General features: G+C 41.5%; 2 protein-coding genes across 2 annotated transcripts; both read right to left on the bottom strand.

The window, feature by feature from the left end:
• Window positions 1-1,673: 1,673 nt before the first annotated feature.
• Window positions 1,674-2,642, bottom strand: LOC142004807 (olfactory receptor 10A4-like). Its single transcript, XM_074982496.1, has one exon. The coding sequence runs from the start codon at window positions 2,640-2,642 to the stop codon at window positions 1,674-1,676; it is 969 nt and encodes a 322-aa protein (XP_074838597.1).
• A 5,904-nt stretch (window positions 2,643-8,546) lies between these two features.
• Window positions 8,547-14,905, bottom strand: LOC142004806 (olfactory receptor 10A4-like). The gene is made up of 2 exons (XM_074982495.1): window positions 14,882-14,905; window positions 8,547-9,509 (listed from the first exon to the last, which is right to left on the bottom strand). Exons 1-2 carry the CDS (start codon window positions 14,903-14,905, stop codon window positions 8,547-8,549), a joined length of 987 nt encoding a protein of 328 aa, XP_074838596.1.
• Window positions 14,906-16,521: the final 1,616 nt, after the last annotated feature.

Genomic DNA, 16,521 nt, shown 5'->3' with positions numbered 1-16,521 from the left:
ATGGGTAGATGATGGAGTAGATTGGTGCGGAACTAGTCTACGGAAACTAAGCCACTCTACATTGGACAGGGAAAGATGGAAGGAAATAGTGAGAGAGGCATCAGACACCAACGGGTGTTAAGCCCACTGTTATTGATGATGATGATGATGATGTATGGTGATATACCCATCTCACAGAACTGGAAGGGACCCTCAGAGGTCATTGAGTCCAGTCCCCTGCCTTCCCAGCAGGACCTATCACCATAAGATTTGTGCGGTATTTCTCTGTCTCAGGAATCAACATATGAAATACTTTGCCCTGTGGTAAGACAGGCTCGATGATCAAAATCATTCCCTGTGGCCTTTTAATCAATGGAACTATGACAGGCACCACGACCTGCTAGCACAGAGATCTACACCGGTGTGAAGGCCCATGGAAGCCAAGATCCATGTCTCAGCCATGGTGTGTGACCCTATCAACTTAGGCTTCAACTCAGCTTTGGCTTTGAGTCTTACCCAGGAAGCCAGTGATATGTGCTGAGGACTGTTAATTTAAATGAGTCCTGGAGGAAGCTCTGGGGAAATGCAGTTAAGAGAAGAAAGAAAGAAAGAAAGAAAGAAAGAAAGAAAGAAAGAAAAAAGCCAAAACCCAGAAAACGCTTCTCAGGACAGTCTGAGAAGGAAATGGAGAAACCTAAATAGATTTTCATTAGAGATGGATGGAACTTTTTATGTATTAAAAGTATGGTGACAATTCTTATATTTGCACAGATCAAGGTGAACCTTTTATTAAATCATATTCATGTTGAGAGGTTTTCCCTATGACTATGTCTACTATGACCACTTCTGTCTTGAGAGACAGTGGTTAGCAGCAGTGGTGCGGATCTATGGGCAGTGTTTGAGTCTGCAGCTTCTCTCGTGGCTTATCCGTCCAGTGTTGGATTTACACGGTTGATTGCAATAACCACGTCAGTCTATTTCCGAATTCTTGAGTCTGAGAGCTTTTTCCTTCTGAGATGGAGGTCTTTTGAATGGCTTGCACATATACTATCAAAGGCAGATGTGCCCTGCCATAGCAGTCATCACCAGGTATTTCTATCTGATGATGTAGAGTCCCAGGAATGTGGATCAATGTTGAATTTTTTCATGGCATTTTTGCATATGTCCTTGAATCTTAGCTTTGCTTTTCCTCTTGTTCTCAATTCACATGACAGTTCACCAAAGAGGATTTCTTTGAGAAGACGTTCATCACCCGTTCTTCTCACATGACCAAGCCATCGTAGTCTTCTGCTGTTGAGGATCCCTATGAGGCTGGGTATGACAGATCTTGACAGGACGTCTGCGTTTGAAACTTTATCTTGCCAGCTGGTATTTTCGCCTATGACATTGCATATATTGAAGATGTAAAACCAGGACATTCCTTGCACTACAGATGCTGTTTTGATTTTTCAAGTGAATTTTAACATTAGTTAAAAGGCTCACTCAAACCTTCATGAATATTTAAATGTTTAAATTCCGGGTGTATATTTGGTATGATAAGTTTCTTTTCCAATATTCCCGACAGGTTTAGAAAAGGTCAAAATTTTGCAAATGGAAAGATTTCAACTACAAAACTGAAGGACATTGGAAGCAATGAAAAAAAAAGTTGCAGCTTTTCCCTCATTCCCATTTTAATTAACTTTACTTGCCATTCTCTAATTTATCCAGTTACATGGAAAGATGCTCTTCTCTGCTGTTTTTCTCAAGGCTGCCTTCACCTCTTTGTTCCTCAGAGTGTATATTATGGGGTTGGACAATGGTATTAAAATTGAGGTCATGAGGGAAATCAGTTGACCACTCTCTGGGATGGAGCTAGATTTGGGCACCAAGTAGGTGAAAAGGGATGCTCCATAGAACAAAGTCACCACCATGAGGTGGGAGGAGCAGGTGGAGAAGGCTTTATGCCTTCCCTCCGCTGTTGGCAGCCGGAGAATGGCGGAGATAAGGCAGAGGTAAGACAGGATTATGAGCAAGACAGGACCCAGGATGAACAGAGCTGACACAGTCAAGAGCATGACCCCGTTTTTGGAGGTGTCGGCGCATGACATCTTCATCATTGTTGGTTGATCACAGAAGAAGTGGTGGATATGGTTGGAGCCACAGAAGGGCAGGCTGAAGAGCCATACGGTCTGAGCAAGTGCCATTGAGAAGCTGATGAACCATGAAGCTCCCACAAGCAGAGCACACACCCGGCCACTCATGAAGGTTGTGTAGTGCAGGGGTTGACATATGGCCATGTAGCGGTCATAGGCCATGGCTGCGAGAAGGCAGCATTCCGTCAAGCCCATGATGTTGGTAATGTTAATCTGTGCTGCACAGCCCACAATGGAGATGGTCTTTTCCTCCACCAGGAGGTGAACTAGCAGCTGAGGGAAGACATTTGTGATGTAGCAGATTTCCACGATAGACAGGTTCACCAGGAAGAAATACATGGGGGTGTGGAGGGAGGGGTTCAGCTTTATCACAAAGATGATGAGTAAGTTCCCCATGAGGGCAACCAGGTAAATAACCAGAAGAACAAAAAACAGGAGGATCTGCAGCTCATTAAGGTGAGAAAGCCCCACCAGGATGAACACATTGGAGATGGTCTGGTTCTCTCTGTAGTCCCTCTCAGAATAGGTCATCTGTAGGGGCGACAAAAAGGTCAAATTGAGGAACAGCAAACCCGTGGATTGGAACCAAACTAGTCATACAGCTTTTTTTTTTTTTCCACTTTGGGTACTCTTCAATTTAAACACGTTATATATCTGCATATAAATATGTATCTGGGGCCAAATGTCATTATTTTGCAACATTTGGCATTGTTCTGATGACAGTCAAGCTATGCCTGATGTAGATCTGCTGGAAATGTGACCACTTTGACAAAAGGGGTCATACAGTAGCTCTGCAAGATTTGGTATCTGACGAAATCGACACCATGGGATCTACATCAGTTTATACCACAAATGGAGGTATATTAATTGTCAACAACAGTGGCTCTCTTCTTCATTACCTTTTTGTATGAATGAACTTAATTATAAAAAGATTCTTTGTTTCTTTCCCAAAGAGAATGTTAACCTATGCCACATTTACCAAATACGATGCTTCACAATGGTCACATCTATCTCACAGCGATCCTTCAAAAGCAGTTCTTCCACAAGATCTCTTCCAAAAAAATCTTCTTTCAAAAAAGTGTGTCCACGGACAGAAAAGCGGACTGAAAAAAAAATGTATCCAATCTTTTACTAGAAACCAGACACACAGAGGCCTCTCTTTTGAAAGAATGGGCCAGAGAGCAAATAATCTGGCACCCTTTGAAAAAAGGGCCCCCAGGGTGTCTATGCACATTTTTTTTCCGAACGAATCTTTCGGAAAATAATGCTCTTGTTCATCTGGGAGAGGAAGAGGGCCTCCATAAAACGCGCTGCATTTTTCCAATTTAATATCTAAAGAGAGTATTTTCTGTGTGGACTCTCTGCAGGACTTTTCATAAGAGTCTGTGTTTTTGGAAAAAAGTTGGTACTGTAGACATAGCCCATGAGAAAGGAGATAAAAAAAGAGAAAATTAGAGTAGTGGTTTTTTTTTGTTTTGTTTTTTTTGGCAACAGTTAAATCAATGGCTGCAGTTTGAAAATGAGAAGAAAGTGTTATTGAAAACCAAACTGAATACAGCCTTCTTTTATTAAAACATAGCAAGTGATGAGTTTATATGGATGAAGAAAAATTACACTTGATGGAATTCCCATTTAGAAATGCTAAAAAAATTGAAAACAATTATAAATATTTTTAAGAAATCCAAAATAAAAAATGTCTTGTTAAAAGAACACAGTATACATGAAAAAGCACAATGGTTTAAATAAAGTACATATATAGGCCTTTTGAATAAAAATATGAGCTAAGGAACCAAGGAACGCAGGGTAAATCTGCTGGTTTTCCCGTATTAATTTTTCATCCCAAACCCCAATGAAAAGTTGAAATAGCAAAAACCCTACTTTGAGCTCAGAACAGATAATATAAAATTGAATGGAAACTTGAAATCTGCCATCAACATCAATGCTTTCTCATGCAAAGCAGCAATACAAATAAAATCATTTATTTATTTATAAAGTTTTCCCATGGAAATAAAATCTGGAGAAAACCATTTCTTCACAAAGGAATTTGATTTATTATCTTTATTTCTTGATGAGCTGATTCTAAGTAAAAGGAGAAATTTACTCACCATTAGCAATAAAGTCTCTATTGATTTGTGTCACTGGCAGTTGTGTATAATTTCCAGAGCTGTTCGAGGCATCTGGTGACACTTATATAGAGGAGAACATGATAGCCACGAAAGAAGAACATATTCTGTGGAGAGAGGGTTGAAGTAAATTCAGCTGATAGAGACACTATTTAAATCTTGGCTGCTGAGCGTGCACTATGCATCAAGCTGGGATCCCATCTCTGCCTTCCCTCATTAGAATTGATCAGACTCACCCCATGCACCCGACTATATTTGGATCAACGTTGAAGACAAACTTCAAGAAACAAACCATTTCCATTCAAATACAAATTGATGATGCCACGGTTTGTTGAACAGCAGATGAGAAAATTGAGAGAAGTTAATAAACACCATTACCCACAAAACAACAACAAACACAACCCATAGAATTATGGCATGGCGGGAGCCTCTCTGACCCCCATTGATCACTCTGGTGACCATGATGGAAATCTGGGACCAGAAATTAACCTGCTGTAAATGAGTATGTCACCCCTGGAGAACTGATTTCTGATTGTTAAATTAGTAACATTGAGAATGATAAATGCCTGGATCAAGAGATGGACTGACAGACTAATATAGATAAATAGCCAAAAGGATTTGACTAGGATAGATAGATACGGTGGATGGGGATAGAGAGATAGATAAAAAACTCATATGTTCCATCACACATTAACAGCAACGAAGGATCCTGTGGCACCTTATAGACTAACAGAAAAGTTTTGAGCATGAGCTTTCGTGAGCACAGACTCACTTCATCAGATGCTGGTCTTCGAAATCTTCCAGGCCAGGTATAAATAAGCCAGAGCAAGAGTGGGGATAACTCCTCTGGCTTATTTATACCTGGCCTGGAAGATTTCCAAGACCAGCATCTGATGAAGTGAGTCTGTGCTCACGAAAGCTCATGCTCAAAACTTTTCTGTTAGTCTATAAGGTGCCACAGGACCCTTCATTGCTGTTACAGATCCAGACTAACACGGCTACCCCTCCAATACGTCACACATTAAGTTTCTCTGCCCAAGTATGGAAAATTCAGATAAGAAAACCAACAGCATGATTCTTCTCTCTTTGTGGACTGAATAAGAAGGCCCATTGACTTCAATGAGAGAATGGTTGGGGGACTTAAGACATCCATTTTTAGCCTACCTTATTCATGGAGAGTAATTCCATCGCTGGGTTGTGGGTGCTATATGTGTAGAAGGAAACAGGTATTTTTATTTCATTCACTGGCTTCTGGGAATATGTCCCCTCAGGAAATTTCTTGTAATGTCCCAAGGAGGAAAAATATCACTACCTCAGATTGCAACAAAACATAATCCATGAGGCCAACCTTCTCACAGGCAGTCGTCTCATCATAATCCTTTGTGGTTTCTAGGTTAAACTCAACCTAGGATTCAGTAATTGTGGTAAATTTTGTGACACTTTCTTTGTCTACAAGGAGGAATGATTTCTAACAAGCAACGGAACACTAAAAGGAAGGAACAACGTGCAGGGCTCATGGTTCTGGGATCCTGGTGCTCAGAGTCTGGGTCCTGCTCTTGCCTCGGAGTCACTGGGAGAACCCAGGATCTCTGTCTCCTGGTCCCACCTGCTCTGGCCGTTACACCCTACTGTCCTGCCAGATCTGTAAACACCACCTAGGATTCTGCACTTCTGGACCCCGATGCTCTTTCCCTCCTTGATAACCAGACCCAAAGCCCAGAGCAGTCAGTGGGATGGTTGCCTTTGGCTCCAATGATTTCCTATTTGGACCAGAATCAGAAGAAGTTCCCGGTACCACTAGAATATAACCCATGTGGGGGCAAAGAGATACCAGGGGGCAAGTGCTGCAGGGAGTAGGGAGATGGGCTCCACTGCGAGCTCTCTCCTGTCTCAGACCCCTCAGCTTTCTCATATCTGAGATCACATTATTATACCAGAGCCACGTGGGAGTGGGCTGTTAAGTGTGGGGAACCTTCCCTGTTAGTCAGTGCTCTAGCAATGCCTGAACACGGCACGAGGGGGCACTGAGCTTCAGGGATAGGCCTGCTGAGTGGGGCAATCTTGTTTATCGATAGTAAATAATAACAGACATGAAATAATAAGTATATGGATCCAAGATACCACATTCCACTAACATGTCCTTAGTGTTCCATGATGGTACACATGTCTCCAGATCTCCTGCTCTGGATCTTTGGTTTAATGTCCAGCATTTCTCCATGTTTGGGCCACTTTTATATATCTTCTTGTATATTTTTCCAGTATCAGTTACTTAATTCTCTTTCCTGCCTTGGTTGTGATTTAACCCATTAAGCATTCAGTTTCACCGAACCCGCACATTAGACATGAAGATATACATATCATATCTCAAAGAGTTGGAAGGGACCTTGAAAAGTCTTCTCCCCTGCCCTCGCAACAGGACCTATCACCATCCCTGACAGATAGTTTTTTTTTGTTTGTTTTTGAAATCCAACCCACCCCAGACCCTTCAAAGGGCCCTTGAAGGCTTGAACTCAGAACCCTGACCTATGAGGAGAAGCTGAAGGACTTGGTTTTATTTAGTTTCCAGAAGAGATGTGTGAGGGGCAATATAATTGCAGCCTTCAGCTTCCTGAAGCGGGGCTCTAAAGAGGATGGAGAGAAGCTGTTCCCATTAGTGCCAGATGGCAGAAGAAGAAGCAATGGCCTGAAGTTACAGTGGTAAAGGTGTACGCTGTATATTAGGAAAAACTATTTCACTAGGAGGGTGGTGAAGCACTGAAATGCATGAGCCAGAGAGGTGGTGGAATCTCCACCCCTAGAGGTTTTTAAATCCTGGCTTGACTAATCCTGGTTGGGATGGTTAAATTAGGGTTGATGCTGCTTCAGATGAGGGTGGACCAGATGACCTCCTGAGGTCCCTTCCAGCCCTAGGATTCTATGATTCTGTGATAGCCAAGCTAATGTTCTAAACAGTGAGCTATTCTGTGCATAGCCGTTAACAACCTAATGCCTACATTTTTTTAATGATGAATCCGTAGTTGCAGGTTGATGCTGACCTGGGCAACGATTTTTCTAAATTTGCCAGACATAGGGTTTATTAATAATCCACATTTCTTTGACTTAACGACCAGTTTTTTAAAACAAATCATTACTTACCTTGCCAAGACTATTACTTGAAGGAAGTCAGCAGATTATGTCAAAGAAAAGTAACCAAACCCATCCCAAAATGCCAGCCAGTACAGCTCAGAAACTTTACATACTTTAAGATTCCTATAAATGCATTAAAAATTATTTAAGGAAAGAATACAGCCATTTAAATGCTGAGCTCTGGATAGAATATTTAAATTGTGTGTTTATTATATACAGACAATTGTAACAGCAGTCAAGCAAGCAGGGATGTATCTGAACATTAGAAGAAACCAAATGTTATCATCTAGTTACACAAATAGGTACCATATACACAGGGATTTGGTGTTATATTTTGAGAGAATTTCCAAAACTGCTGTGAATTTTGGACACAGCTATTATTTTTCAGCTATAACATACCATTTGTACCATGCTTCTCTGACTGAGGAATCAGCATATGAAATACTTTGCACTGTGGGAATACAGATTAGATGATCAAAATAATTCCCTATGGCATTTTATTCAAAGCATCTGTGATATACACCATGATCTGGTAGCAACAATGAGCTCTGGGCAGATGCAATAGAAAGAAAGAATCCCAAACCAAAAAATGCTGCTGAGAAGAAAATGCAGAAACCTAAATGCATGTTTCATTAGAGCAAGTTGCAATTTTTATATGTTAAAATTACAGTGAAAATTCTTATATTTGCACATACCAAGGTGATCCTTTTATTAAATCATTCTTACTTTGAGGTATTTTTGCCCAAGACATTGCACATTTTGAAGATGTAAAATCAGGCTACCACTTCCACTAAATATTCTTGCTTGACATTTTATGTGAAGTTGAAAATTGGTTAAAAAGCTCACTCAAATTTTCATTAACATTTGGATGCTTAAAATCTGGGTAAATTTTTGGCAAGGACAGTTTCTGTTTCAGTGTTTCCCAACAGGTTTAGAGAAGGTCAGAGTTTCACATATTGAAAGATTTCAATTACAAAAGTTAGGGACTTTGGGAGTAATTAAAAAAAAAGTTACTTTTTCCTCATTCCCCTGGTTTAACATGAAAGCTCATCACCAAATAAATCATTTTGCTAGTCTTTAGTGTGTTACATTTCTGCTGTTTTATTTTGTTGGAGTACGGAGTAACACGGCTATCTCTCTGTTACTATTCCCCTTATATAGTTAACTATACTTGCCCTTCTCTAACTTACCCACTTGCGTGAAAAGATGTTCTTTCTGTTATTTTTCTCAAGGCTGCCTTCACCTCTTTGTTCCTCAGAGTGTATATTATGGGGTTGGACAATGGTATCAAAATTGAGGTCATGAGGGAAATGAGTTGGCCACTCTCTGGGATGGAGCTAGATTTGGGCACCAAGTAGGTAAAAAGGGATGCTCCATAGAATAGAGTCACCAGCATGAGGTGGGATGAGCAGGTGGAGAAGGCTTTACGCCTCCCTTCCGCCGATGGCAGCCTGAGGATGGTGGAGATAATGAGGACATACGACAAGATTATCAAGAAGACAGGACCCAAGATGAACAGAACAGACACAATCAAGAGCATGAGCTCGTTTTTGGAGGTGTCGGCACATGACATCTTCATCATTGGTGGTAGATCGCAGAAGAAGTGATGGATGACATTGGAGCCACAGAAGGGCAGGCTGAAGAGCCATACAGTCTGAACTAGTGCCACTGAGAAGCCAACGAACCACGAAGCTCCCGCAAGCAGAGCACACACCCGGCCACTCATGAAGGTTGTGTAGTGCAGGGGGTGACATATGGCCACGTAGCGGTCGTAGGCCATGGCCGCGAGGAGGCAGCATTCTGTCTGCCCCATGACGATGGTAACATCTGCCTGGGCTGCACAACCCATAATGGAGATGGTTTTATCCTCCACCAGGAGGTGAACCAGCATCTGAGGGAAGACATTTGTCACGTAGCAGATTTCCACGGCAGACAGGTGCACCAGGAAGAAATACATGGGGGTGTGGAGGGAGGGGTTCACCTTTATTACAAAGATGATGAGCAGGTTCCCCATGAGGGCAAGCAGGTAAACAACCAGAAGCACCAGAAACAGGAGGATCTGCAGCTCATTAAGGTGTGAAAACCCCACCAGGATGAACACATCGGAGATGGTCTGGTTCTCTGCGTAGTTTCTCTCAGCATAGGTTGTCTGTAGGGGAGACAAAGAGGTCAAATTTGAGGAAGAGCAAACCCGAGGCTAAGAACCAAATTATTCATACAGCTTCCCACCCCCTCCCCATGGCACTCTTCAGAATAAACCTGATGTAATTCTTTATATAAATTTGTAATGTGGCCCAGCCCTCATTATTTTGCAACGTGTCACCGGTTTGATGTAAGTCAAGCTATGCCAATGTAGGTCAGTGGGGAATGTGACCACTTTGACAATTGTGGAAATACAGGAAATCTGCAAGATCTAGAATCTGACCAAATTGACGCCATAGGATCTACATCAGTTTGTTCCACCAATGGTGATATCAGTTTCCAACATGAGGGGTTCTGATCTTCATTACCTTTATGTCTGCATGAAAATAATTATAAAAAATAATTCTTTCTTTCTTTCTTAGGGAATGTTAATCTAAGCCACATTTGCCAAATATGATGCTTCTCAATGACTACACCTAAACCACAGCAATCCTTCCAAAGTAGTTCTTCCTCACCTGGAAGAGGAAGATGGACACCAGAAAAACAAATGCATTCTGACAATTTAGTATCAAAAGAATGTATTTGTGTGTTGCTGCCCTGGAGGATTTTTCAAAAGAACCCTGGCTTTCTGGAAAAAATAATAGTCTCAAGTGCAGATGTAGCCCATGAGAAAGGAGATAAAAAGGAGAAATTTACAGTAGAGCTCTTTTTGGAAACATTAAATCAATAGCTAAGGTTTGAAAATTAGAAGAAATGTTTTTGGAAACCAAATTGAATATAGACTTAAAAAAACATAGCAAATAATAAGTTTATATAGATGAAGGAAAAATTACACGATGGAATTCCCATTTATAAATAGTAAAAAATTGAAAACAATTATCAATACTTCCTTCAAAATTCACAATATTTTTTTCTTCCTAAAGATAACACAATATACATGACAAAGTAGAATAATTTAATTAAAGTATGTATCATAGTGTCATAGGACTGGAAGTGACCTTAAGAAGTCTTCAAGTCCAGCCCCTTGCTTCAAGCAGGATCAACCCCAACTAAGTCATCCCAGCAACGACGATGTCAAGCTGGGACTTAAAATCCTCCAGGGATGGAGATACCACCACCACTCCAGGCAACACATTCCAGTGCTTCACCACCCTCCTGTTGAAGTAGTTTTTCCTGCTATCCAACCCACACCTCTCCCTCTGTAGCTTCAGACCATTACTCCTTGTTCTGCTGTTTGTCACCACTGACAAGAGTTTCTCTCCATCCTTTTTAGAGCCCCCCTTCAGCTATTAAATCACCTCTCAGTCTTCTCTTCTGCAAACTAAATAAGCCCGAATCCCTCAATCTGTCCTCATAGGTCATGCCCCAGCCTCTGAATCATTTTTGTTGCCCTCCTCAGAATCTGCTCCAGCACCTCTATATACTTTCTATACTGGGGAGTCCAAAACCAGACAAAGTTCTCCAGATGTGGCCTCACCAGTGCCGAATAGAGGGGAACAACAACTTCTCTAGATCTTTTTGAAACACTCCTACTAATGTACTTCAATATGCCATTAGCCTTCTTGGCAACAAGGGCACACTGTTTACTCATATCCCGTCTTTCATCCACCACAATCCCCAGGTCCCTTTCCGCAGTACTGCTGTTAGACAGTCGGTCCCCAGCCTATTACAATGCTTGGGATTCTACCCTTGCAAGTGCAGGACTCTACACTTCCCCTTGTTGAATCGCATGAGATTTCTTTTGGCCCAGTCCTCCAATTTATCCACATATATATGTGCCTTTTATATAAAAAAATATGACCTACGGAACTAAGAAATGCTGGGTAAATCAGCTTGTTTTCCAATATTTATTTTTCATCCCAAATCTCTATGAAAGGTTGAAATAGCAAAAACCCTAATTGTGCTTCATAAGAGATAAAAGGACGTGCAATGAAAATTCCAAAACTTGTATCACCATCAACATTGTCTCATACAAAACAGCAATACAAATAAAATTTTTTATCAAGAAGACATTTAGGTTTATTTCAGGATTTTCCCATGCAAATAAAAACCAGAGAAAACCATTTTTTACAAAGGAACTTGATTTATTTTCTCAATTGTTTGGCTGGCTGGCTCTAAGTGAAGGGAGAAATCTACTTACAGTTAGAAATAATGTCTCTAGTGTTTCATGTCACTGACAGTTGAGTGATATTTCCAGAGCTGTTCAAGACATGTGGTGACATTATTTATATAGAAGAGAACATAACAGCCATGAAAGAAGAACACATTCTGTTATGTGGACTCTATCCTCAAACCCTATGCCACCAGCACTCCCAGTTGTCTCTGAGATACCCCTGACCTCCTGAGGAAATTACAAAACATCGGAAAAGTTCCTGACATCACCATCCTTGCCACCATGGATGTAGAGGCTCTGTACACTAATATTCCACACGAAGACGGATTACAAGTGATCAGGAATACCATCCTTGATGTCACCACAGCCAATCTGGTGTCTGACCTCTGTAACTTTGTTCTCACCTGCAATTATTTCCAATTTGGGACAATTTATATCTTCAGATTAGTGGAACTGCTATGGGCATCCACATGGCTCCACAATATTCTAATATATTTATGGCTGACCTGGAACAACGATTCCTCAACTCTCGTCCCCTATTACCTCTCCTCTACCTAAGATACATTGATAACATCTTTATGATTTGGACCCATGGTATAGAGACTCTAGAAGAATTCCACAGAGACGTTAACAGTCTATACCCCCCATCAATTTATGCCTCGATTACTCCATGTGAGAGATACATTTCCTGGACACTATAGTACAAATCAAGGATGGCCTGATCGGTACCACACTCTACCAGAAACCCACTGATGCCTATACTTACACACTTCTAGCTTCCATCCTGCGCACATAACTAGATCCATTGTTTACAGTCTAGCCCTTAGGTAAATTGCATTTGCTCTGATCCTACTGACAGAGACCAAAAACTACAAAATTTTTACCAAATATTCATAAACCTGAACTACCCACCAGGAGAAATAAAAAAACAAATTGACAGGGCCAGATGACTACCCAGAGACCAGCTGCTCCAAGATCAGCCCAAAAAAGCCAAGAACAGAACACCACTGGTCATCACCTACAGCCCCTAACTGAAACCACTAAAACTCAAAATTAAAGACGTACAATACAACCTATCCTTAATCAGGATGCCACACTCCAGAAGGCCATAGGTGACAGGCCTGATCTTTCCTACAGCCAACCTCCCAACCTTATGAGGATTCTCACCAACAGCCACAGTCTATACCGCAGGAACACCAGTCCTGGGACTTTTCCTTGAAACAAAGCCTGCTGCCAGCTTTGTCCACATATCTATTCTGGGGATACCATCACTGGACCTAAACAGGTTAGTCAGAGAATCATGGGCACATTCTTATGTTCCTCAACTAACACCATATATGTCATCATGTGCCAGCAATGCCCAGATGCTTTGTATATTGGACAGACTTCAAACTCTCTTAGACAAAGAGTTAATGGGCACAAAACAGACATCAAGCCACTCCTGATCCACAAACTGGTCAACCAACATTTTAATGGAGTGGGCCATTCTGTTAATGACTTAAGAGTTTGCATCTTACTGAAGAGGAATTTTCACACTACTGTGGAAAGAGAGGCTACTGAACTCTCTTTTGTATTCAAATTTGACACATTATCATGTGGCTTGAACCGGGATGCAAATTTTCTGGGTCATTATCGGGGCTCTTTTGCATACTTGGCTTAATCTAATTCTTGACTCCCACCTCCCATCCTTCTACTCTCTGGTTTGCTCACCTTGATAATTTTTTTTTCTGATTTGTCAAACTTGATTACTATTTTTGGTTCTCTGTACCCTAAATATTGAGTCTGTTCTGATCTGGCTATGGGCTAAAGAAGTGGGTCTGTCCCACGAAAGCTCACCACCTAATAAATTATTTTGTTAAAGTGCTACTGGACTGCTTTTTGTTGCTTTGATAGCAAATGATGAGTTTATACAGATGAAGAAAAAAATCACACTTGATGGAATTCCCATTGAGAATAATAATAAATTAAAAACAATTATCTTTCCTAAGAAATCCAAAATAAATTTTTTCTTCCTAAAAATAACACAATATACTTGAAAAAGTACAATAATTTATTTAATGTATAACGTTCCTCTTTTATAAAAAATGAGCTGACTCCAAGAAACATTGGGTAACTCTGGTGGTTTTCCAATATTAATTTTTCATCTGAAAACTCTATACAAGGTTGAAAGAGAAAAACCCAAACAGAGGTTGAGAAGAGAAAATATGAAATGGAATGGAATATGAAAACTGCCATCAACATCAATATTTAATTACACAAACCAAATTAAACCATTTATTCAGAAAACATTGTGGTTTCTTTCACTGTTTTCTGATGGAAACACAATCTTGAGAAAGCCATTTTTCAGAAATGAATTTATATATATATATATATATTTTGGCTGGCTGGCTCTAAGTAAAGAGAGAAATTTACTCACCACTAGGAATAATGTCCCTATTGTTTCATATCACTGGCAGTTGCGTGTTATTTCCAGGGCTGTTCAACACATCTGGTGACATGATTTACATAGAGGAGAACATGACACCCATGGAAGAAAACCACATTCTGTGGCAAGGGTGTTGAGGAAAACTCAGCTGATAGACACACAGTTTAACTTTTGGGTGCCGGGTGTAGACAACGCATCAAGCTGGGATCCTATCTCTGTCCTCTGTCATTACAATTGATTAGACTGACCCCACCTAACCAACTGTATTCAGATCTATATTCAAGACCCACCTCAAGAAACAACGTCAACTCAGAGGCGATGAATGAGGATGTGGTTTGTTCAACAGAGGATGAGAAGATTGAGAGAAGTTAACAAACATCATCAACCACAAAAAAAAAACACAATGTATAGAATCATGGCACAGCATTGAGCCTGGCTGAGACCGATCTATCACTCTGGTGGGCATGATGGAATTGTGGGACCAGAAATTCCCTGAGTGTAAACGACTGTGACACCCCTGAAGAACTGTCTCAAGGTTTCTAAATTAGGAGCACTGAGAATGATAGATGCCTAGACTCACAGATGAACTGAAATACAAATGAAAAGATAAATAGATAGATAGATAGATAGATAGATAGAGTGTAATGGGATAGTTAGATAGATAGAGTGTGAAGAAAACCCATACACTACATCACACATTAACATTCTCTGTCCATGTGTGGAAAATTCAGATGAGGAAAGCAACGACGTGATTTTTCTGTCTTTGTAGACTGGGTCAGAAGGTCCATAGAGTTCCATGAGAGAACAGTTGAGGGGTTTAAGACATTTATTTTTAGCCTACCTTGTTCAAGGAGAGTAACTCCATCTGTGGGTTGTGGGCACTGTAGGTGTAGAAGGAAACAGAGGTGTTTTTATTTCATTCACTAGCTTCTGGAACCATGTCCCTGAGGATATCTCTTGTAATTTCCCAAGGAGGTAGGACAACACTGACTCTAAGTGCAAAAAAAAAAATAAATACATAAATAAATAAACAAAATCCAGGGAGATGGGTCATAGTCTTCATTTGTGTTTTCTAGAGGAAACTCAACATGGGACTCACTAACTGAAGTCAATTGTGTGAGGCTTTCTTCATCTAGAAGGTCAAAGGATTTCTCTCGGGCAACACAACACAAAGAGTCAGTGACACAGCCAGAAATAATATGCAGGGCTCAGGACTCCAGGTCCCTGACACTCCAACTCTGGGCCCCACTCTTGTCTCAGAGTTGCTGGGAGAACCGAGGATCTCTGACTCCCAGTCCCACCTGCTCTGGCCATTACACCCCACTGTCCTGCCAGAGCAGTGAACAGAACCCAGGATTCAGTGCTCCTGGACATCGGTGCTCTTTCCGTCTTTGATAGCCAGACCCAAAGCCCAGAGCAGTCAGTGGGATGGTTCCCTTTTCCTTTCAATGATTTTCTATTTGGACCATAATGAGGAGAAGCTCCCAGAAGCACTAGAGTGTAATGTGTGTGGCAGCAGAGAGGTACCTGGGAGTGTGTGCTCCAGGGAGTGGGGAGATGGGCTCAGCTGGGAACTCTGTCATATCTCAGACAGTGCTGGCCTGTTTAGAGCACCAGGGGCGTGTGTGGCTAGGCTATTGGGAGTGGACTATTGGGAGTCAGAGGAGACCATCTGGCTCAGCAGCAGTACAGCGGAAAGGGACCTAGGGGGAATGGTGGATGAAAGGCTGGATATGAGTAAACTGTTTGCCCTTCTACCAAGAAGGCTAATGGCACATTGGGGTGCATTAAGAGGAGCATTTTGTGCAGGTCTAGAGAAGTAGTTATTCCCCTCTGTTTGGCATTGGTGAGGCCACATCTGCAATATTGTGTCCAGTTTTGGGTCCCCCAGTATAAAAAGGATGTGGTTTTGCTGGAGCAGGTTCAGCAGAGGGCAACAAAAATGATTACGGGGCTGAAGCAGAAGACCTATGAGGAGAGGCTGAGGGATTTGGGCTTGTTTAGTTTACAGGAGAGAAGACTGAGGGGTGATTTAATAGCAGCCTTCAACTTACTGAAAGGGAGCTCTAAAGAGGATGGAGAGAAACTGTTCTCAGTCAAGTCAGATAGCAGAACAAGGAGTAATGGTCTGTAGTTGAAGAGGGAGAGGTGTAGGTTGGCTATTAGGAAAAACTACTTCACCAGGAGGGTGGTGAAGCACTGGAATGCGTTACCTAGAGAAGTGGTGGATTCTCCATCCCTCGAGGTTTTTAAGTCCTGGTTTGACAAGATGCTGGCTGGGATGACTTAGCTGGGGTTGATCCTGCTTGAAGCAGGGGGCTGGAGTTGATGACCTCCTAAGGTCCTTTCCAGCCCTGTGATTCTACGATTCTATGACTGCACTGTGGGCCCTGAGCTACCGGGATGGGCCTGGAGGGCCACATAGGATGATCTCAGGTCGATGGATTCCAATTCCCCAGCTCTGTAGGGGGAATCATTGCA

The sequence above is a fragment of the Carettochelys insculpta genome, chromosome 32, assembly GCF_033958435.1.
Source record: "Carettochelys insculpta isolate YL-2023 chromosome 32, ASM3395843v1, whole genome shotgun sequence".
NCBI lineage: Eukaryota > Metazoa > Chordata > Testudines > Carettochelyidae > Carettochelys > Carettochelys insculpta.
Note: the sequence above shows the minus strand (reverse complement) of the source record. Positions and strands in the feature narration are given on the sequence as shown.